General features: G+C 48.1%; 1 protein-coding gene across 1 annotated transcript in view; it reads left to right on the top strand.

Annotated features, from left to right (window-relative positions):
* The first annotated feature begins 268 nt into the window (after positions 1–268).
* Positions 269–23,664, top strand: part of LOC136960303 (thyrotropin-releasing hormone-degrading ectoenzyme-like) — a 72,802-nt gene continuing 49,406 nt past the window's right edge. Inside the window, 4 exon segments of the mRNA XM_067254743.1 lie at positions 269–343; positions 345–946; positions 4,799–5,072; positions 8,790–8,916. Of these exon segments, the coding sequence (XP_067110844.1) occupies positions 269–343; positions 345–946; positions 4,799–5,072; positions 8,790–8,916 (1,078 nt within the window).

A 23,664-nucleotide genomic window follows, 5' to 3' on the forward strand; every position in this document is an offset into this window, starting at 1 on the left:
AATTGTCTTTGATATCACGGTTTAGACTGATCATTGAGAAAGTTGATTCTGCCACTTTCAGTATTTCGTGACGCAATTGTTACCCGACTGTTCGGGGCATCAGACGGCTGCTTCTCCGGGGCACATTTACGACTGTTTCAGCTTCTACATTCGGATCTGATGAAACTCAGCTGTGTACATTTCGTCTCCCTGTTGCGCCCTAACCAAACCCCCTATCCATCAGATGTCTTTGGAGAATAAGCGCGGTAAAAGCTTATCGTTCAGCCCAATGGGAATAGAAGAGAACAGCATGCGGAACGGGAGAGGCCTCTCGGACCAGTGGGCCGACAGCGTCGTGGTCCGGCCCCAGGACCACCGAACGGCACATCACCGTGCATAAACGGCTGGTGCTCGGCTTCGCAATCTCCATCCTCACGCTCATCATTGTAACTGCAGTGGCCGTTCTGTTGAGCGTCCGGTTTGAAGAGTGCGCCGGAGAGAGCAGCTCGCGTGCAGGCAACGGCTCCAATGCCAAGTTTAACCAGTCCCGGGATGGGAATCCCTCTCACAAAGACGAGGAAGCCCAACCGTGGCGACATTTACGGTTGCCGACGGCTTTGCGACCCCGCCACTACGACCTGAGGCTGTCAGTGTACATGGACAACTTTACGTTTTCCGGTGAGGTAAACATCGAATTTGAGTGTGTGAATTCCACCAAGTTCATCGTGTTACATACGGACAGACTCGAAATAGAGCGCGTGACTGTGTACTCGGATAATAAAAAACCGGGCGTCATGAGGATTCACCGTCAGTTTCATTACCCGTCCAACCAACTTTACGTTGTAGCACTGCACCGGGAACTGAAGCCAATGAGAACATACAAAGTCAACATCACGTTCGAGGCACAGATTGAAAATGAGCTCCTGGGATTCTTCAGGAGCTCTTACGTGCTGCACGGGGAGAAAAGGTAACCGTTTACGCACCAAACATCTTGCGCGGGTCACCCGTGTTGTTAACGTTCTTCACACGCAATTTTATTTTATTTTTAATGAACAGTCCCATTCATAGTCACTGCAGAACTTCAAAGTCAGTCAAAGGACACTAAACCTATTCAAATCATAGGAGTGACATCTGACTTTAAACATTATTTAGTGTAAACTTTGTTAATTACCTGTATTGTCCATGATAACCTGACACCATAGAGCAGCAGTGGGATGAGGAATAGTCAGTTAACCAGTCAGCAAGATACACATAGACTGGTATCCAGTCAGTAAGATATACATAGACTGGCACCTAGTCAACCAGCTCATCAGGACAGACGGAAACAGGTTGATCTGAGGACTAGCATTGCTGATAATGTAACAATAATAATGTATTCATTTAGCAGACACATTTATCCCAAGCAAGGCACATAACAGAGGAGGATTTGAATAACAGTCAAGTGTTATGAGTACATTTAAACATGTGATTACTGGTATCTGTAATGTGAAAATGTAATTGAACGATCAGAAATCTGTTTTGACCCTGTGGTGAAGGGTGGTCATTTAAAGCAAGGTGACTTCAACTAGTCAGGATCATAGCTGGAGGTGGCACCACTGATTTGTAAACAGGAAATCAATGCCAATTACACTGATGCCACTGGCCACTGTGGGAAATGGAACGTGCCTCAGAAATACTGGAGAGAGACTAAATAAATCTGCAAATCTGCCTGAATGAATAATTGTATTAGAACAGATTCTAATGAAATAGATCTTTAATTGTCACCGTTGCTAATGAAGCACACTAACACTCCATTAAGTTGTAAACTGTAATAGACTCACTTGTTACGCACTGACTCACAATAAATACTATACACTAAGAAGACCTCGAGAGATCCTCGTCTGTAACACATAGTGAACCCTTCCAAGCCTTTTTATCTCTCAGTGTAATTGCAATGTAAGAATTTGTAAAGGACACTTGTGACACTGTCCCTCGAATGATCATTGCTCATTATCTGCAAAGGAGGTCAAAAGTGTTGCTCTTACAGCTGCACAGTTACTGTCACATCTCTCTCTGCTGTCAGTCTGTCTCAAGTCTAGTTTTGTGTGTGTGTGTGTGTGTGTATTTTGTGCTTGGGCATATGCGTGTGTAAGTGCGTGTCTCTGTGTGTGAACTGTGTGTGTGTGTGTGTGTGTGTCAAATTGCTGTGTCAGACCAGGTGGAGCTGGATCAAGCCCAAGCCTTGGTTTTAGCTGCAGGGGTCAACATGATCCCAAACATTCTAGAGCGCCTCGCCACACGATGTCCCCCCTCCCCCTCCTCCCCCTCCTCTCCTGGCCCCTGGCCCCTGGCCCCTTCCCTTCCACCCCTCCATCCCTCCCTCCCTCTAATACCTCCTCTTCGATCTCCTGCCTAGACCTTCACCTTGCCAATAAGCACACACTGCTGGGTCTTTCTTGTGCTGCCAAAAGCTTGCCCACTGCTCTGATCTCGCTGGTCCCTCTCTCTTCCTCTCCATTCATCCTCTGCCTCCCTGTCTTAACATCCCTCTCACACGCACAGACTCTCTCTCTTGCTCTCTCAGCCGTCAGGGTACGCCTAATCTAAAATAGCAGCTAAAATCCAAACCTGATCAAATAAAGCCAACCTTCCTTGCTGTGGCATTGTGTGGCTGTGGCTGTGGGCTTGGCCGCGCCCGGGCTGGAGCTCTGTGGTGTTTATTAGCCAGGCTTAGGTATCCTCGTAGCCCAGCTAGGCTGCTGGAGACAGGATGATCACATCCAGTCAGCCCCGGTACTTCATTAGCTTCCTGTTTAATTGATATCGAGATGTTTGGCCACCGCTTGGTCAACATGCCGGTAGAGACGAAGTTTAGCTAATTGTTGCTCAATTTCCCTGGCAGGGGAATGCGGAAGTGTGGTTGTCTTACCGATTCTGTCTCAGGGGGCAGAAATACGAGCCGCATGTCTGCACGACAGCCCTGGAGAGGAAGGAAGAGAGATTTGGTTTTAGAGAATGAAGTAACCATGAGAGGAAATGATATTATTCTCAATCCGTCATGAAACATGAAACATTCTATCTCCGTCCACCTCGGTAAAAGGGAGATGTTCTGTTAGCTTGGTGAACCATCCGGTATACACATGCTCAGGTTGTGATGCTCTCTCTATCAGTCCAGACCAGGAGTTGGCTCCCTGGCCAATTTGTATGCTGTGATATGTTACCGGCTTGTTCTGACTATGTGATTGAGATGTGGTTGACATCATTGTAATTGTTTCCATTGATCCGATTGATCGGAGTTTGGTTCGATCGGCACCGCAGCTTGGCTCCTTGGTTCCCGTGGGAGACAAAAGGTAACAGACTGATGGGAAACGGCCCACCCCTCACCTCACGTTTCCCTCTTGCTCGTCTCTCTCTCTCTCTCTCTCTCTCTCTCTCTCTCTCTCTCTCTCTCTCTCTCTCTCTCTCTCTCTCTCTCTCTCTCTCTCTCTCTCTCTCTCTCTCTCTCTCTCTCTCTCTCTCCGTTCCTGAAAGAGCACAGCAGTTTGACATCACAGAGTCTGAGTTTCTCCCTGCATGTCCACTCTGGAGCCTCTTATCAGCCAATCAGCTACCTCCTCGGGCTCCTCTAAAGGGTTTAGATCCCTTGGTCAAGAGGCTGACTCCCCCGTTGTCTTGTCAACAGCACGAGGATAGCCAGAGGAGGACTAGTGAGGTTTGGGGATTAGGTGTGTGTGTGTGTGGATGAAGCAGGTTAATCTTTAAACTAACACCAAGGCATGCCGCCAAGTGGTGTCAACAGCTATGCCACACACACCACACACACACACACATGTACACACACAAACACACAGATACAGTATATAGCTGTGACCAGAGTGGCTGTGTGGGTCAAACCAGCTGGTGGTAGCCCAGGGAGTCTGAGGTGTTCCCTGGTGTCTGATGCCTCAGGAGAGGAGGATGAAGGGCAGGAGTGCAGGGTCAGTCTTCCTCCCCTCTCCCTGATCTGCTCCTGTGTGATAGCTCCTAATCCTGCTGTCTGATGATGTAGGAGATCACTGCATTAGCTCTTAGCAGTGCTGCTGAAGCTTAGTCTGTCTACACACACACACACACACACACACACACACACACACACACACACACATACAGCTGGTGCCAATCAGACTTAGAAGATCGTTGTATCTTTGTATCCAAATTCCTGATTGTGCAGTTTGTGTGAGAGTACTGGTGTATGTGTGTGTGTGTGTATGTGTTTAGAATAGTAATTAGTTACAAAATCCACTTGGTTAGTACACAGCCAAATGCCATTCACTATAAACACGAAGAGATTAACAGATGCCTGGGTCCCCAGTGGTGTTCTCTAGACTGGTGTTTATGTAACAGGCATGTGTGAGAGGAGTGTGTTCTGCATTAAAAAACACCTCTTGTAAAATGAGTGGCTTGTGCGCAAAAGCCCTTGTCTTTAGGTCAGGATGTTAACAAAGACCGCCTCAGTGTGTGCATCTGTCACACAGAGTCAATAGCTCACACTAGTGTGGCTCACAGGTGGCTGTTTCAAACATGCAGAGGATACTGTCTCATATACTAAGTGCTTGAACGGAGACCTACAGCCCGGTACGGCTGTGTGTGTGTGTGTGTGTGTGTGTGTGTGTGTGTGTGTGTGTGAGTGAAACCCCTGCTCATCTGTATTCTAAGGCCAGGTGTTTTATTTCAGAGGCGATGAGCCAAGGTGAAATTGCCTTTTTTTCCCAAGAATAACTCCTGGCCCATTTAAAATGGCTTATTTCCTTTCCCCTTATCTAATGTGAAACCCGCCCCCGCCCCCCCCACTCTCCTCCAGGTACATGGCGGTCACCCAGTTCTCCCCCACCCACGCCAGGAAGGCGTTCCCGTGCTTCGACGAGCCCATCTACAAGGCCACCTTCCGGGTCAGCCTGCGCCACGACCCTGCCTACCTGTCGCTCTCCAACATGCCCGTGGAGGCCTCAGTCGCCAACGACGACGGCTGGGTGACCAACGCCTTCTCCCGGACGCCCAGGATGTCCACCTACTACCTGGCATGGGCCGTGTGCAACTTCACCTACAGAGAGGCGCTGACGGACAGCGGGGTGCTGGTGAGTCTGATGTCAGGGTACACTTCCCTGCTCTGCAGGGTTAGAGAGGGGCAGTTTGTATACCTTTAGTACCCTGTCGAAGTGGAGTCGAGAGCACTGGTGAATAGAGGAGATTACTGCTAATGGAATTACATTGGATTAAGTTACAATAAATCCCATTTATAGTAAGTGGTGGTTAGGGGAACTGGTTGATGGATCTAGCTGTTCTTCTGATGTACACGTGCTGTATGTTCTGGAGCGCTCTCCAAGGCCATCTCAAGGTCCGTCATATCCATCTTCCGCAGTCACCGTCTGATAATATCATCTCTAAGCATTCCCCTGGTGTCCTGCCACCAGTCAGCTGCCTTTGCTTTATCTTGACAACTTTCTCACCTTCCCAAGCTGTTAACTTTGCACCTCCGTCTCCCCCGCCATACTCCCCCCCCCCCCCCACTCACACCAGTAGTCATATCAGTGTAATTGCTCCTCATTCATCACCCACACCATTACTCAAGGACACTCATATCATCACCCCCACACCGGCTCCTCTCTCAATGATGGGGCTCTAAACAATGTCCCTCTCTATCTACCCCCCCCCCTATTTTCAGAGTTAATTCTCCTCTCCTGTCATCCCCATTGCACCCCTTTATTCCTCTCCTCTTCTCTCCTCTTCTCTCTTCTTCTCTCCTATTCTCTCATCTTCTCTCCTCTTCTCTCCTCTCCTCTCCCCCTCACTCCTCTCCTCTCCCACTCACTCCTGTCCTCTCTCGCACCCTGCACCGGTGTTTGCCCATCAATCATATAACCATGGTAACGCCGGCCCCTGCTCCATCCATCATGGAGGTGCACGGCGGCCGCGGAGCGAGGGCTGCTGCAACGGAAGGCTCGTGTTCGGGGGTGGTGGAGCGGGGAGAAGCAGCAGAGAGGATTCAGTGTCTGAGGCGGTTCTACTCAGTGCTACAGAACGGTCACCGGAGTCACTCGCACTGAGTGAGAGAGAGATAGAGAGATAGAGAGAGAGATAGAGAGAGACAGCGAGAGAGAGACAGAGAGAGACAAAGAGATGGACAGAGAGATCCAGCGTCAGTTATTTCACGTGCACGTTCTCCATATTGAGTATCAGAATGTAGAGAACTCTGTTCCTCGTCACTCCTTCTGCAGTAATGTCAGCGGGGCACCTCCCTCCCTCCTCAGACATCCTCCCCCTGGACCCCCCCCCCAATCCTCCCCCCCAACCACCCAGCATCCCAGCGCCACATCAACACAGTCCTATGTAAACTTCCACTTCCTAACTTTGGCAGTTGAGAAGTCTAGCCAAGCTCAACTGAGCCAAGCTTCCGGCCTGACGGCTCTGTGGGCCCACAGCACTGCAGCTGGGGCCAGGGGGAGGGGCCAGGGAGGGGGGCCAGGGGGAGGGGCCAGGGAGAGGGGCCAGGGGGAGGGGCCAGGGGGAGGGGCCAGGGAGAGGGGCCAGGGGGAGGGGCAGCATGCCAGCGGTGCTCAGGTGCTGCTGAGTCTCGAGCAGACCAGGGAGGATGAGGCCAGCTGTGCTTCACTGAGCAAGCTAGATTATATGAGACCTATAGGAAGCCTAAACACTGATCAAGCACCGTTCTATATGCTAACAGTGGGATTGAAGTATGTGAAATGGAACCTTGCGTGAGAAGAGGGAGCCACTCACAGACGGCTGTGATTGGCTGACCGACATGTGTCATGTGTCCATATAGGGAGTCAGGTGGCTGAGCGGTGAGGGAATCGGGCTAGTAATCCAAAGGTTGCCAGTTCGATTCCCGGTCATGCCAACTGACGTTGTGTCCTTGGGCAAGGCACTTCACCCTACTTGCCTCGGGGGAATGTCCCTGTACTTACTGTAAGTCGCTCTGGATAAGAGCGTCTGCTAAATGACAAAAAAAAAATATTGACAAGTGTGTCCTTATTCTCTCATCATGTCCGTCCCATGCCACTCAACATTTGCCTGGGGGCTCATTATAACACACGCACGCACACGCACACACATACACACACACACACACACACATACAAATATCTCAAAACCATTCCATCAGTGATTTAAATGACATGCATGACCTGTGCCTCCTCCTGTACTGTTTTACCCATAGACAATGATACCGTATACACTGTGTGTGTGTGTCCTGTCTAGCCTCTAGATAGGCCATCCCTCACAGGCAGCAGGCCACAGCCCTCAGAAACAGAGACCTGAGCAGCCCACTCTGGCACCAAGACCTCAGGACACCGTCGAGAGAGAAGAAGAAATTGACGAAGAAAGTCATTATCTCCCTGTACTCCCTGTGGACTGGAACACACACAGAAACACACACACACACACTCAAACACACACACACACACTCACACATACACACACACACACGTATACATGTTTCCGCTTGTTATCAGAACGTGTGTGTAACGTAAAATCCCGCTTCACCCTTCATCAGCTAGCACGTCGCAAACACACATACGTCGAAGCCTATGCACACCTTGGTGTTCGCAGCCTTGAATACCCTGTGTAGCTGTAAGTCTCCAGTCTTATTAAGTTTCTTCCCTTTGTGTGCTGCTCTGCTGATAGGCGCTTTGCCTGTACACCATCATCTCCATAACATCCTGTCCTCACCTGTCAATCAGCAGCCAGGGGGATTAGCCCCTGTGAGAAAATGCTAATTAGCCATTGCCTGTGTTAATGCTCTGATGGTGAAACATTTAGCATAATAGCCTCCTTGAGCAACGGTTAAGGCTAGTGTTCTTGTCCCAGTGGAATGTATGTAGGCTGTCACGCCTTGCAAGCTAGGGATTGTGCACTGTGAGTATGGAATTATTGATTTACCCGAGCATAAACAATAACTGTTAGGAGGGGCCACCACAAACAACAACAGCCCATTACTCAGTATGAGGTACATGAGCTTTAAAGCCTCCCATCCCATTCCTCCTCAGGTGAGGGAAGCCATCTTTACTCCCCACGTTTTACTCCAGGCTAGAGGTGTTCCCATCTGCTCAGCACAGCGATGGATGGATGAGTGTGTTTCAGGAAAATGCATCAGCCTCCCTTTTTGCCTCTGAGAGGCCATCACTCTCTTACAGAGGAAAACACAGAGCAAAACCTCCTCTTCCCCTCTCCTCCCCTCTCCACTTCTCACCTCCCCTTTCCTCCCCTCTCCACTTCTCACCTCTCCTCTCTTCACCTCCAGGCAGGTTTTAGTGCTCCTAAAGTCGCAGCTGCCATAAGCATCACCTGGAATGGCTGCACGTCATTCCTGTGATGGATGACATGAGGATGTTCAGTGCAGCGATAGAGCGGAGGAGGGATGAAGACTCAATGAGCGGGTTAATGATGTTAGACTTAGCCGTGCCGTGTAGGTGTTGTGAACATACACAGACAGCAAGCACGAGCAAGCACAATGGCAAACTTGAAATTGAATTTGAACTTGAACGAGGGGGATCTTGTGAAACCCAGACTGGAAGAGTCGCAAGGCTTCTACCGCTCAGGTCCCTGGCTGTGAAAACAGACACACACACACACACACACACAGATCAGCAGAGAGCCGGCTTCTTTCTTACTCTAACAGAGTCGGACGTTTAACAGAATTCTCCAGCGAGCTGAGGAATAAACAAACAGTCCAATGCAGAGGGGTAACAGCTCCTGTCCTCTTCACCCCCCTCTCTCATCCTCTCATCCCTCTCCTTCTTATGGTGTTCTCTCTCCATTTCTTCCTGTCCCCTCAGATCCGCCTGTACGCGCGTCCAGACGCCATTGCTAGTGGAGCAGGGGACTATGCACTCCACATCACCAAGAAGATGCTGCAGTTCTACGAGGACTACTTCAAAGTCAAATACTCCCTGCCCAAATTAGGTAGGACACTCTCCAAGCACACCCCAGCTTATTGTCTGTGTGTGTGTCTCCGTGTGTGTGTGTCTGTGTGTGTGTGTGTGCGTGTCTGTGTGTGTGTGTGTCTGTGTTTTTTTAAGGAAGAGATCATGGTGTGCAAATGTGAAGTGTGTATGGCGCAAGGTGAAAATGGAATTTACTGTTTAAAGTCAGTGTTCAGATCAGTGTTCAATTACACTTCATTTGACCTTCCTCCCCTTAGTGCCGTCTCTCTCTCTCTGTCTCTCTCTCCCGCTTACTCTCTGCAAGTGTCTTTTTTTTATTATCTCTCACTCTTTCACTGTATCTTTCCCTCTCTCTCCCTCTTCCTTTCTTTCTTTATCTCTGTCCCCCTCCCTCTGTCTTTCTTTTTCTCTCTCCCTTTCTCTCTCTGTCTCTCTCTCCCTCTTTCTTTCCCTTTAACTGCTAGGACTTGTTGTCAGTGTGAAATCTAGGACTAGTTGACGGCCAGTGTGATTTCTCTCGGTGTATTTGCTGACTATGGTGCAGGAAATGTGCATTTCACGTGTGTGCGTGCATGTGTGTGTATGTGTGTGTGTGTGTGTGTGCGTGTTTGTCTGTGTGTGCGTGTGTGTGTGTATGTGCTCAGCAGTCAGCGTGTGCTGCCTGACATAAGAGTCCTGTTCTGTCTGTGTCTCGCTCCATTGGCTTGCTGTCAGTTTGGCGTATTAATTTAAATATACCCATCAATCTCCCCAACACAGCCCTGCCTCCCTTCCCCCCACACCCCCCTGTCTCTCACCCTGTCTCTCCCCCTTGCCTCCCGCTAACGTCTGCCCCGCTCGCGCGCGAGCTCGCTCCTAGCTAGAGCTACCGTGAAGTGTGTGCGTGCTTTCCTGCTCTTAACCAACCCCCCCCCAGACGCTAGACTCCATCTGCCCAGCTAGGGGAACAGACGATCGGACATCAACAGAGGGAGAGAGGGCCTGTCATACCTCCAGAGCCCTCCAGACCTCCAGGGCCTCTGTACTAGTCACACACTGGGGGGCGTCCGTGACCCGGCTCATGATCATTCCATGACTCGTATTCTATATGTTCATGCAAGCAAGTAGTGCCTGAGGTGCAGTTGAGTAGGTTTCAGTACAGTGAAGCCAAGTGCAACAGGCTCAAAAGTGTGCACAATGATACAAATCAAACCCACATATTGTTTGTTAATAGTTTCACCTCTCGAACACAGAGAGTTTGGTGAACGGGGTGTCCCTATGAGAAACTCTTTGAAGTAGAATAGATACATAGGCTGGAGAAAGTCGTGGCCAAACGATGTCCAAAAGGTTTTGTGGAATTGAGCCAGGACATCAGGACTCAAAACAAACATCCTGACATTGGGTTCCATTGACGCAGGTCTTGTTTGAATGTCGTGACATTGACACTCTGTTCCTCGGTTCTCCTCACAGGGCATTCAGCAACGTATCGTTTTATGAAGTCAGCTTTTGGCTCGTTGTCTGCTCACGGGAGTCCAACACACTTTGTACATTTCTGTAGCGGGTCACGGACCCTCACCATTCCACTTCTCTCAGGACAGAAAAACATACAGTTCCACAGAGTCAACTTTCTTCTACTTTAGTGATTCAGTACGGTGAACTCCAGCCATGACTCTTGGGACACACACTGTTCCAAACACGGAACCTTTTCTTCCATCCACGCTCTGCACTGCTTCTGTATGTATTGGTAGCCGGCCTCGACCCCTGGCCCTGCATGCTTAGCCGTGTGTGTGTAACGTGCGTTGTGCTTACGTAAATGCACCATCTGGGATCAGGATGGCGGCAGCAGTTACACAGCCTCCGGACCGCACACACAAACACACACACTCTTCCTCACTGTTGAACACTCTTGCACACGGTGACGTCACACGGCCTCTGGAGAGAGCACGCACACGGGTTGTCCACGCGACCGGAGGAGAACGTCGTGAAGACGTCTGGCATCGTGTCCAATCTCAAACCGTCGTCACTGTAATAATACACTGGATCACTACTGGATCTAATAAAGACACAAGACATGTTATTACTGATCGTAACGATCATTTCAAAAGTGCTCCTGCTGTCATTTTAAATGCGGGTAGTATGTTTTGCCCAATTTACTCACATGCTGGCTTAGTGTAGTGTGTGGTTAAGTTGCCTTCCGAATGTAGGACGAGAGGGGTTTTTATTCAAGCAGAATGCTGTCATTTTGAGCCCCCAAACAAACACACACTCTACTAACACTTTCTGTTACCAAGACACTCTTTCTTTGCATAGTTCACACTTCTCCTGAGTGTTTCTCTCTGCATTCACTTTTTCTCTGAATGTCTGAAAGCTTGTTTTCTCCCCGTCCTTCTGTTCTACCTTTTCTCAACCTGTTATTTTCCTGTCAGGCCTTCCTCCCGCTGCATTCAGAACTTGTCACCGGCTTTTCATGTGTTTAGTCACAGTCTTTTGCCATGGGTCTGGCACTACCTCAGGACACCACATGACTGCCCCCCCCCCTCTTGCATAACAAGCTCTCTCGTACCGAGGTGAGAAACGACGCCATCGTCCATCACAGCTTTTCATTGTTCCGTCCTCGAATCTTAACCAGACTCCAATTAGAAGCACTTAATCACCGAGGGCTCTATCCTCCTATCGTGACTGTGACTGTAACAGCACACACAGGGCGGGAGGGAGGGATTGAGAGGAGGGAGAGAGAGAGGGAAAGAGAGCGATTGCAGTAGAGTAGAGAGAGAGAGAAGCGGGGGCCTGTTGGAAGGAGGGGAGGAGAAGAGGGGGGGCTAGGTTTGAGGGCGGGAAGTAGGGAGGGAGTTTACTGGTGTGTTTTACCCCCTGTGGTGACTGTCTTCACAGAAGGTTCTCTATCGTTTCTCTTGTTGTGACGGGTGGCTGGGGGAGGGAGGGATGGAGAGGGGGATGGAGAGAGGCGAGTGGCTTCTCAAATCTCTCTGCGTTCTCGGCTTGCTCCCCCGGAGTTTCAAAAGCCGAGGCTCAAAGTGTAAAACGGCATAATGAAACCAATGATTCATCACTTTTAATGATAGGGGAGGTTTGCTGAAAGGACTGAAATAACTTATCTCACTTCTATTTTACTTAGCGATTCCTCTGAAGGAGCTTTATGGCGAGACAAAATCTCCATTGTGTCCCCCCTCCTCTCTACACGGAACCTCACAGCATGGTTACTGTCTTTACATCCATGCAGAGGCTGTTCCTGTCCTGGGTTGCTGTTCATCAGGTTTTAGCTCGGCGGCTACACAGCTCATCCATCTATCATATTGATCCACTGTAATAGTCGGAGAAGAGGAAAAAGAAGGCGAGATGGATGGAGGGTTGTCCACGTGCCGCTTGGGGTTACAAGGGCATGTTGGCAAGGGCAGAACCTCAGAGTGCGAGGATGAAAAGGAAGTGGAGATAGATATGGTGACATCAGTCATCTGCTGTCAAGGTGACGGCATACTTGAGATGGATTACAGGCCATGATACAACTGATCCGTAATCAGATGATAGGCATGAAAATCTGGATCTGTTTTGGTCTGACTTCCTGTAAAGAGACATGTATGGAGGTTTTGATTGGTCAGACCAAATGTAGCCTTTGTTAGTGATGGATTGGTCACTTCAGTGTTAGCAAGGTCAGAAGTAAAACAGCTTCGGTTTGTTTTTCGTTTCATAATTTATTTAATTGTTAATTGTTAATAAATCTCAGTTATTCAACAGAGATTTTCTAGTATTCCACTACATGTCAAATCTGTGGACGTACAGTCATTACGTTTTGATGTGTACGAGCCTTTACATTCACAATGATTGATTCAGTAGCTTGTATCTTGTTCGGTCTTCATACAACATTAATAGTTTGGTAATAAAAGATGTATTACAGAGTGGAGTAGGGCTTAGTGGTACTGCTGTACTGCAGGCTTGCAACAGCAGTGGTCAGTTGATAGTAAACTAGTTTGAGGTGGTTTTGAGCCTGTTAAATGAGACCTGTCTAAGCCAGGTCATCTTGGTCTCATGACAGGAGCTGGTCGATGGTGGACCATTGTAACGCACAAACACACACACTCTCACACACAAACACACACACACACACACTACTGCTTACATCCTGATGAAGAACATTATATTGAAGGTCCAAAGGTCCCATTAGAGGTCTTCCTTATGGATTTTTGTAGATGTAAAGGTTAGTGTTGGGAGACTAGGGCTCGATCCCAAGACCAGGGTTCAGATGATGGTGGCTATGGAGCTGTTTCCTGGTAGTCTGTGTGAGGGGTGCTGAGTGTATGCCAGGCTGGCACAGTGACATCTCCTGCTTACTGTGTCACGGTTGGAAGCTCCACCAAGGTCACCTATCCCACCAACTGAGTGGCAAACACACCCACCCACACACGCAAGCACACACATGCAGTAACACTTGCACACACACACACAATACACTTACACACACAGTCATAAACGCACACACACACACACACGCACACACATGCACACTGTCGCTGTCACCAAAGGCTTGGCACGCAGACCCCTGTTGCCTCTGTGGCTTGGCTCAAACACAAAAACACACTCACACACACTCACACACTCACACACACTCACACTAACACACACACACTTTTGACACCAGTCATGTTGGCCACAGTCCACACATCATCCTTGTAACTCACCATCAACTCTTCCCACGCCTGACTACCCTATGTCACGCCCTGGTAGGACTAAAGAACACACACACACACACAAACACACACACACACATGCACAAAAGATACACTGTGGAGTGACGTCAATGAAGTCAATTTCCTGTGTCTTTGTAGGTGCTTCACCTCCTTCCTCAAGTAGCCTGATCAGTATCACCTCATCCTATTTCAAACCTGCATACACATACACACTCATAAAACCTGGGATAATGGTAATCTGTAATAGTATTCATTATATTTCTTGGCTCCAAGGTTAGATCAGGGTTGGTGCTTAAGCAGGTGTGGGAGCTTGCAGTCGACTGGCCGTTACAAACTACAGAAGAAGCAAGGTTAGGGGCAAGCAGAGTCAAGAAGCCTGATAAAGATATCATAAGTCAGCCCAACGACAGGGCTGGCAGCTCTGTGACCTCAGCACCTACATGGGAAGCTAATCAGAGTAATGTAACGGAGCTCTCTGTGTGTTGAAGACGATAACAGTTGGCAGACCTTTCTATGGACTGGGTTGTTTTATCTGTGGCTGTGTTTGAAAGATTTAGAGTAAAGCTGCAGCGACATACACAGTGATACAAAATCTACAGTGAGCTGACTAAGCTAACCAAGCTAACCCAGCTAACCCAATAATGTTCTGAGAATTATTATGCAAACATTTGCACACAGACAGTATTCCCATACACACACACACACACACGTGCACATTCCCTGCTGGGTAACAATAATAATTTAATGTATTTGTATTTGTTTAATGTAACTGCCCTGGCTTGGTATTAGGTATAAGCTTGGTATTAGGTATACACGTTTCTACGACCATCCCATTCTAAAGCCTTGTCTTCTACTGCTAACAAGATTAGTTTGTGTGTGAGTGTCTGTGAGAAGAGAAAGAGAGATTGCGTGTGTGTGTGCACAAGTGTGTGTGTGTGTGAGAGAGGTCCGTCTCCTGGCTTGGTGTCAGAGCACATTGGCGTTGGTTATTAGCAGAGAGAGGGATAGAAGATGAGAAGGGATGGTTATTAGCATGGAGGGAAGAAGGGAGCGAGAAAAGAAAAGAAAGCTATTGGATCTCTTGGAGTCCTTGGCGCTGGCTCTCTCTCTGAGGGAATTAGAGTAAGCCGTGCTAGTTAGCGTAGCAGCCAAATGTCTGGAAACAGCCTCGGTGAGCCCTTGCACACCAAGACACTCATTAGCCAATGGTATAAGAGCTGGAGAATTGTTGGTGAAGACTTTTGTATTTGTGCTTCATATCTCTGTGGTGTTGGAATTAGATTGTTATTAATAGATACTGCAGAGTTAAGTCCATTTTCTTACGCATAAACACATACCATATGAAATGGACTGTCATTCATTTTCAGTTCTTACTGTTGGCTTTAAAGGAGTAGGAATGTTGCAAAAATCCATTTAGCTCTCTCTTGATTCTAGGTCTCTCTCTCTTTCTCTCTCTCTCTCTCTCTCTCTCTCTCTCTCTCTCTCTCTCTCTCTCTCTCTCTCTCTCTCTCTCTCTCTCTCTCTCTCTCTATCGCCACTATTCTGTAATGAAGACCATGACCTTGATTTTTTTGTCAGTGTTTGAGCAGTAGTGTGTGTGTGTGTACTGTATGTATGTGCTTGCTTGTGTGTGTGTGTGTTTGCGTGAATGTGTGTTTGTGTCAGCTCCACTGGCTGTTGGGTTAAGACTGACGAGGTGAGCGCTAACTTACCCTGATGGCTTCAAGTCATGGTTCAGTGTGTCTGTCCGACCATATGCTCCCTATCCTATCCTTTCCACTCCGCTCCTCTCCTATCCCATCCTATCCCATCCTATCCTCTCCTATCCTCTCCTATCCACTCCTCTCCTATCCGCTCCTCTCCGCTCCTGTCTTCTCCTCTCCTCTCCTCCTGAACCAGGGCTGTTCAGTGTTTCCTGTTAGGTCACCAGTAGACTGAACAGGTCTGCAAGGTTAAACGTGCTGACGTGTCGGTGGATAATGACGACCACAGCAGAGATATCGGGTGTAGAGAGCTATCTCTGGGCTGTGGAAGCATGTGGTCTGAGGAGTGTTACAGTACTGTCATCACGCACTGTCATCAGGAAAACAGAGAGTCCATGCTGAATGTGTGTTTGTATGTAAGAGCAGTGTGGATGGTGTTAGTACAGTATGCAGTATATCAACACAATGTGCCCGTGTGTTGTGTGTGTATGTAAGAGCAGTGTGGATGGTGTTAGTACAGTATGCAGTATATCACCACAATGTGCCCGTGTGTTGTGTGTGGATGTAAGAGCAGTGTGGATGGTGTTAGTACAGTATGCAGTATATCACCACAATGTGCCCGTGTGTTGTGTGTGGATGTTCCAACGCCTGTGTGGATGTCCAGAAGTGCTCGTACTTTGAGCACAGTAAGACATCCCCCCCCCACCACAGACACACACACACACACGCACACACACACGTATCACACACGTACACACACCCCATCCCGCCTCACAGAACTGGAGTCAGTAATTCACCTCGTGTGTGTGCTTTAAATCATTCTCATTTGTCTTGAGGCTAACGCTGTCTAAGGCTGTCGGCTGTTTTGTCAGAGCAGCGCTCAGACCCCATATATCACTGGGCCGTGACGACAGGGGGTTCGCTAAATTGGACACTTAGTTACAACCGCCTGTTTCCTTCGGTGGGGGCTTAACTGTTTCAGCTCTCCTCCTTCTGGTAGTTGTGTGAACGTGAGTTTGTGGGTGTGCGTGTGTGTGTGTGTCCTCGCCAAACCTCCTACCCAGTCTTCTGTGGATTACTCACTCACTCGTATCCATGTCTGTGTGTGTCCATGCTTGTGGTTTTATCTGTGAGGTACACTGTACGTTCACACACACACACACACACATCCATATCCGCACACATGTCAACTGTCCATATCTGTGTGTCCATGTCCGTGTGCCTGTGTGTGTGTGTGTGTGTGTGTGTGTAGGAATTCTGACGGCCAGCGTTGGTATTACACCAGTAAAGCAAAAAAATCATCTGACAGTACGTTGGCTGAGAATTTGTAATAAGGGATTTCATCCAGACAGAATGGACTCTGGGGGACTGGTCAATAATCCATGATGTAATCCCATAATTGGATTGATTATGACAAAGAGAGAGAGCGAGGCTGCGGGCGGCCAAACGGAACTCTCTCTGCTGTCTCCCTGGGCAACGGATGGAGATGCCGTCCACAGTGTCACACGAAGCGACACAGTCACAGAGAGGTCATTTAAAACTCTCAGTGTGTGTGTGTGTGCTCTATTCTCTGCTGATTAGCCTGGCAGGCAAGTGAAGCAGAGTTCATTAAATCCACTGCCCCCCAGTCAGACAAGACGCAGCTCAGAGCAGAGGCCCAGCTGCAGAATCCATGGAAACCCAATTCTCCCACAGAGATCTCCACACCGAGACCCATTGGTAAATTCATTAGTTTCATTGAATTGATGCTGACCCAGACCCAATCTGATCCACAGTGAAAGAGAGCTAGATTTAATGGGAAGTGATCTCATAAAGTGCATTGACCTCTCATTTCCTCTCTTCCTCTTTGCTGATGTAGCTACTCTGTGCTGGCTAAGGCCAGTACCAGGTTACACCTCATAATCAATACTAACTCTGCACCAGGAACTCCAAACCAATGGGTGGGCTGGCTTTGAACTGCCCTCCTCCGTCCCATTGGCATGCATCAAGACTCTCCCTCCTCCCTGCTCTGCCCGAATCTTAAAGAACTGCAAGAAAACTCCACAGCCACGATAGCCATCTTGGTTCTGTTGATGTCAGCAGTAGAGCGCTAGCCTTTTGCTCTTACCCTTCCTCTTCGTAAGACACACAGAGACTACTGAACAATAAGACTGGCCTCTCCTTGTTCTAGTTGGAACAGTCTGAAAGATTGAGCTATGAGATTTGAACATAGCAAACCGGTTAGCTCAGAGACTGAAGTACCCACTTAGCATATGCTTAGCAACCCTACCAATCCACCACATCTCTGTTATATTCTACTCTGTTTAATTCAATGTAATTGTTGTTTCTCAATTCTGATGCCTGATGTTTATTTGTATGATGTTTATTTGTGTTGTTTATGTTGGGTTTGTTGTTGGAGAGCAGTAGTCACTCTGACACCTCCATTACCTGTGATAGAGTGTGGACCCGGGGCGTAGATGCTGAGCTCACCGGCGAGGAGGCGTCTCCCCACTCGACCCTGATTAGCACTGCCGTAAAATGACCAAATGAGGGTGTTACAGACAGGCAGGCGAGGCCATGACCTGTTCGTGTCCACAGGCCCATTTTCCATTTAGTCTCCTAATGGAAGGATAGAAGAGAGAAGAAGCGAAGTGAAGAAAAACTAATCAAATCCCACCCAGACGCAGTGTGTTATGAAGTAAACACCTTGGGGAGAGAGCGTTAGGGAGGAGATTGGCAGAGGTGTGGTGTAGGTAAGAGAGAGAGAGAATGAGAAGAAATTGCATACAGTATGTTTGTGAAGGACTTGATTGGGTCTGATTGAACCCACTGTCTGTACATTTACATTTATTCATTTAGCAGACGCTTTTATCCAAAGCGTCTTTCCAAGAGAGAGCTTTACAAAAGTGCATAGGTCAATGATCATAAACAATGAGACTGCTTAAGAGAGAAAGTTATATTTTTCCTGTGTGTTTGACTTGTGTGTAGTGTGCCTCAGTGATTGTGCAGATACTTTTACACGTGTGTGTTTGTGTGCCCACCGATTAGTTGGGCAGAATCAATCAGGCGTTCTCAGTGCTGGGCAGGGTCTCATATGTTGCTCCTGACAACGCTGTGATGTAACGTCTCCATGGGAGGGACCTGATTGCCTGGGGGCCTCGAGATAGAGAGAAAAAGAGTGAGAGAGACAGAGATGGACAGACAGACAGAGAGAGAGTGTGTGTGAGGGAGAGAGAGATATGGAAGGAGGGAGGAGGAGCAGCGCACAAATTAGACTGTAGGGCAAGTTGCCATGTGTGAACACATGAGCGATGAAGAAGGAGGGAGGGAGGGATAGAGAGGAGGAGAAGAGAGGGGTGTGGAGACAGCTTGTAGGCCTCTGGTAACTTCATGTGTATAATTGCCGTGAGCCTGGGGAAGACAGGCTTGCTGGGTGGCATGGCTGTAGCCAATCAGAACTCTGGCAGGCACGCAGGTTGGCATGGCCGTAGCCAATCAGAGTGCTGTACCTGGCCTGATCCACAGCGCTGAGTGACAGAGTGAAAATCCATAAAGAGCTGCTATAAACAGACTGGCTCGCCTCTCTGACTCTGGGCTAACTAGCCTGTGTGTGTGTGTGCATCTGGGTGTCTATGTGTGTGCATATTGCAGGTCTAATACCTACATATTTGTGTTTGTGTCTGTGATGTTGTGCTCCATGTTAGTTTGTTGACATGTCAGACAAAGTGAGTCATCAATTCTGTTAACTGTCAAAAAACATTTCCAGCTCAGCCGACTGTTCAACAACAAGAGAATTCATGTTTACGTTTATCTCTCGACATTATCAGTCAGGTTTCAGGTGGGAGTAGGGAGTCAGATGGCTGAGCGGTGAGGGAATCGGGCCAGTAATCATAAGATTGCCAGTTCGATTCCCGGCTGTGCCAAATGACGTTATGTCCTTGGGCAAGGCACTTCACCCTACTTGCCTCGGGGGGAATGTCCCTGTACTTACTGTAAGTCGCTCTGGATAAGAGCGTCTGCTAAATGTAAATGTAAATTATCAAGGAAGTGGCTGCTATTAGATGCAACACATTCTCTTAAACATATACACTTGTACATTTGTGGCTGTGGGGTTATTGATAGTTTTCACTTCTGTCAAGGCCTGTTTTTCTGCAGGGTGATTGAGTTGTCTTTTTGGTTTGTTATGATAATTGCAAAGATACGTTTTGATGGAGCATGAGTCACCACAGCCTGTTGTTGTGACGGAGTGGGAGGAACACAGATGTGGGTAGGATGGTGGAGGTTGTTAAGGGGATGTGGGCGAGCACTGCCTGGGGTTTGAGGATGGTAATGTGAAGGTCGCTAGTTTGAGTCCCATGCCTGCAAGCTTAAAAGGTCTTGTCTAATCTGGTGGAGCCTCAGTATGATGGTACTGATGAGAGCAGGAGGCTAAAGAAAGGGCTCATGGTGACTGATATTAGCTCGGACTGTGTAGCTCAAGGCTGCAGTTCCTGGTATAAATGCTCTGGACGTTTCTCTTGAAATGGCCCTAATTACTGGATGTTTAATTACATGTAGGTCACAGTCTCAAAGCCTCATGTTAACCCATGTATCCAGTCCTGAATGACTCCGGAATTTGTTCTAGCCCGGGCTAGGATTTAGACTAGGAAAGTAGCTTAAGGACATTCTGGAGAATCTGGCCTGGCTACCTCTCTGGCTGCCTCTATCTGCCTCTCTGGCTGCCTCTATCTTCCTCTATGGCTGCCTCTATCTTCCTCTATGGCTGCCTCTATCTTCCTCTCTGGTTGCCTGTATCTGCCTCTCTGGTTGCCTTTATCTGCCTCTATGGCTGCCTCTATCTTCCTCTCTGGTTACCTCTATCTGCCTTTCTGGCTGCCTCTATCTGCCTCTCTGGCTGCCTCTATCTGCCTCTCTGGTTGCCTCTATCTGTCTCTCTGGCTGCCTCTATCTGCCTCTCTGGCTAACTGTATCTGACTCTCTGGCTGTCTCTATCTGCCTCTCTGGCTGTCTCTGTCTGCCTCACTAGCTACTTCCCTGGCTGTTTCTCTGCCAGAAGGCAGGCGGGGGTCGGGGTGGGGGGGGTTAGGGGGTGCTGGAGAGTGTTAAAGGTGAACAGACTGGAGGGAAGTCGGGATCTTTTGAGCCCTGTGGTGACAGTTTTATGCTCTAATGGTCTCCATATCTTTCTCTGACCTCCTCAGCATCTCTCTCTCTCTCTCTCTCTCTCTCTCTCTCTCTCTCTCTCTCTCTCTCTCTCTCTCTCTCTCTCTCTCTCTCTCTCTCTCTCTCTCTGTCTTTTAGTTCTGTTCTGTCAGTTGCAAGACCAGGGTCAGGGTGGTCACCCATGGCAACAAACTCTGTTGACTCTCTCTGACTTTGCCTTTTGACAGACCTGCCACGGTTTTACTGTTTCAATCTACAAAAGGTCTGGATCCAGGTCTCTCTGTACCTCCATCTCCCCCTTGGCCTCCATCTCACCATCTCTCATCTCATCTTTTCACACCATGTACACGTGTTTTACCCTCTTACTTGTAATTCCTCACACATTTCTTGTCCCCTCTTGCTGAGCTTGTCCAAGGGGAGATTTAACACACGCACACAAACAAACAAACAAACACACACACACACACATTTTGCCTCTTTTAATGTCAGCCCATTAGCTAATGAATGGACTAGTCCAACTGGGTGTGCATGTGTGAGTGTGTGTGAGAGAGAGTGAGTGTGAAAGTTCTTCACTGTTATAGCTTCTACTGAGGAGCCTTCTAGAGCACAGTGGTGACACCTCTCCAGAGGTTTCCTCAGCCTCTCTCTCCCTTCTCACCATATGCTTTTATACAACACATCATTCTGTTGTTAAAGTCTCCTGTCATCTCCAAGGGACGCTCACAAGCAGTAACTTGCCATATTAGTGCAGTGACTTCTTAGACCCCCCCCCCCCCCCACACACACACACACACACACACACACACACACTCCCACACTCACACCCTCTGTCTCTTTTGCTCTCTCTGTAGCTCTTATGTTTCACACTCTCACACTATCTCTCTCTCTATCTCTCTCTCTCTCTCTCTCTCAAACGCAAATGGGAGCTATCAAAACAGATCACATATAGGATATATATCTTATATATTTAACTATGTTATTTGCCACTTGGTCTTTTTTTGTACTCCTGCATCACTTGAAGTTCCTCACACGGCAAAGTTAATGCTGCATATGTGTTCAACTGTACCTGCTCTCTCTTTCCACTGTACCTAAATACTTCAGTGTGCTACTCCCTTTCTTCTCTTCCCACTCAACATACACCTGCACTGCTCAGAAAACATCAATCACATCTCCGCTCAGGAAAAATCCTGCTCTTTTATGCCCTTCCCCCTTGTTACAGTCATACCTGCACTAAGCTTCCATATCTGAACTAGGGAGAATGCAATGCAATCATTGGCCACCCTGGCAGCGAACCAAACCAATCGCAACCCAATATTAAGCGCTCCCGTTGAGCCCTGGGCGCTGTGTTGGTCGTTTGCCCTGTGTGCTCTGTTCCTGCTGATCAAAAACACACATACACACTCTGTCTTGCTCTCTTTCTCTCCCTCTCTCTTTCCCTCTTATTCTATTTACCTGTCTCTTTTTGTCACACACTCACACAGACACACACACAAGTGCACACACACGTGCAAGGACTCTGGCGACACTCCTGGTACTGTATGTGCCACCTCCAGTGAGTGTCCACGTTGATTACCATCCCTGGCTCTGATCAAAGACACATCAAAGATCCACGCTTTGCAGAGAGAGGGAGGGAGAGGGGGAGGAGCTTAAAGAGAGGGAGAGCGAGAGAGAAGGGGAGAAAAGGGAGGGCTGTAGTCACATCTCCCTCAGCTGTATTTGAGATGCCTTTGACTTCCTAAGCAGGCCATGTCAGAGCTGGGACTCTGGAACATCTCCTATCGTATAATTTAATCATATCTCACATTCCGTTTCATATCATATGTCCAAATGTATCAAATCCCACATTCTGTTTCATACTGTATATAATACATATCTCACATTCTATTTAATATCCAATCTCATATCTTCTCTCCGATTATATCTGTTATCATTTCTACTATCATATATCCTCTCACATCTCATTTGATCCCCTTTAGACGTTTTCGGACACAGACCTGTGAGTGAACGAGGTGGCGAGGCCCACAACTCTCACTTTATCATTACAAAGGCTTTCTCCGAAACTTCAGCTCATATTAACTCTGTGTTTACATGTAAACATGTTGTTTGTTTCCCCGCCTCCCTGAAACCCCTCAGTGGGCGTCTTTTAAGAGCATATTAGCTGCCCGGGTCGATGCCATTGATTGCACTGACCGCCAAAGCTCCCGACGGGTGTAAACAAAGCTTGGTTCACCGTATCGACTGTCAGGGTGAGGGGGTTACCGGAGAGGAAGACCATCATAAACGGAAGCCATCGATCACAGATTAGAACACACACAGACACATATATGCACATGGAAATGCTCGCACAAACACACTTCCTGTTTCATCATCTTCAGCTAGTTATTGACATACTTGCTGTTGGTGGCGTTAGACCAAATAAACACAATCCGGATTAAAGTCAGTCCAAAGTGAAAGTCGTAGCACTTGTTCATAAACTCTAGGTGTTATTTTGCTTAAGAAAGTTGTTTTACTCTTCTCATTCTCACTATCCTTTTTACTCCCTCCCCCCCTCCTTCACCCCTCTCTCTCCTCATCCAATCTCTTTCCCTCTTCCTCCTCTCTCCTTTAAATATTGCATAAGTTTAATAAGGGCAGGGGTTGTTCAGCTTTGTAAATGCCAGCTGAAGGTTATCACCACCTGATTGGCCCTTCTCTCTTATCACCTGACCTCTGACCAATGAGGAACCACGATAAGAGACTTAAGCTAAAGGCTCAGGGTTTAACAGTGAAGGTCTGCTGTGGTTCACATGTATCATAAGACTCGAGTTCAAAGAGACTGGCAGAGCAGGCAGAACTGGAATACATTTTTAGTTGCTATCTTATGTCCTTCTGCTAAGAAAACGAAGTTTGTTTTCCAACCTAATGGACTCTACTTGATGCTGTTTTCAGAGAGTGATATACAGAAGGAGAAAATGGGTGAGCGAGAGAGAGAAAGAGAGAGAGAGAGAGAGAGAGAGAGAGAGAGAGAGAGAGAGAGAGAGAGAGAGAGAGAGAGGGAGTAAAGGAAAGAAAGAGATTTAAATTATACACTGGCACGTAGACATATCCTGCTGCCAAAAAAACCTCACGCCTGCTCTTCCAATCAAGATCCCTGATGAGGAGATCCTGCCAAATGATTGGTCCCTAGGACCAGAGCCCCTTTAAGGGGTGGGAGTGTGAACATGCAAGCATTAATGACAGCCTCAGCAGACTACCTAGGAG

This window comes from Osmerus mordax, chromosome 17 (genome assembly GCF_038355195.1).
Source record: "Osmerus mordax isolate fOsmMor3 chromosome 17, fOsmMor3.pri, whole genome shotgun sequence".
In the NCBI taxonomy this organism is placed as follows: domain Eukaryota; kingdom Metazoa; phylum Chordata; class Actinopteri; order Osmeriformes; family Osmeridae; genus Osmerus; species Osmerus mordax.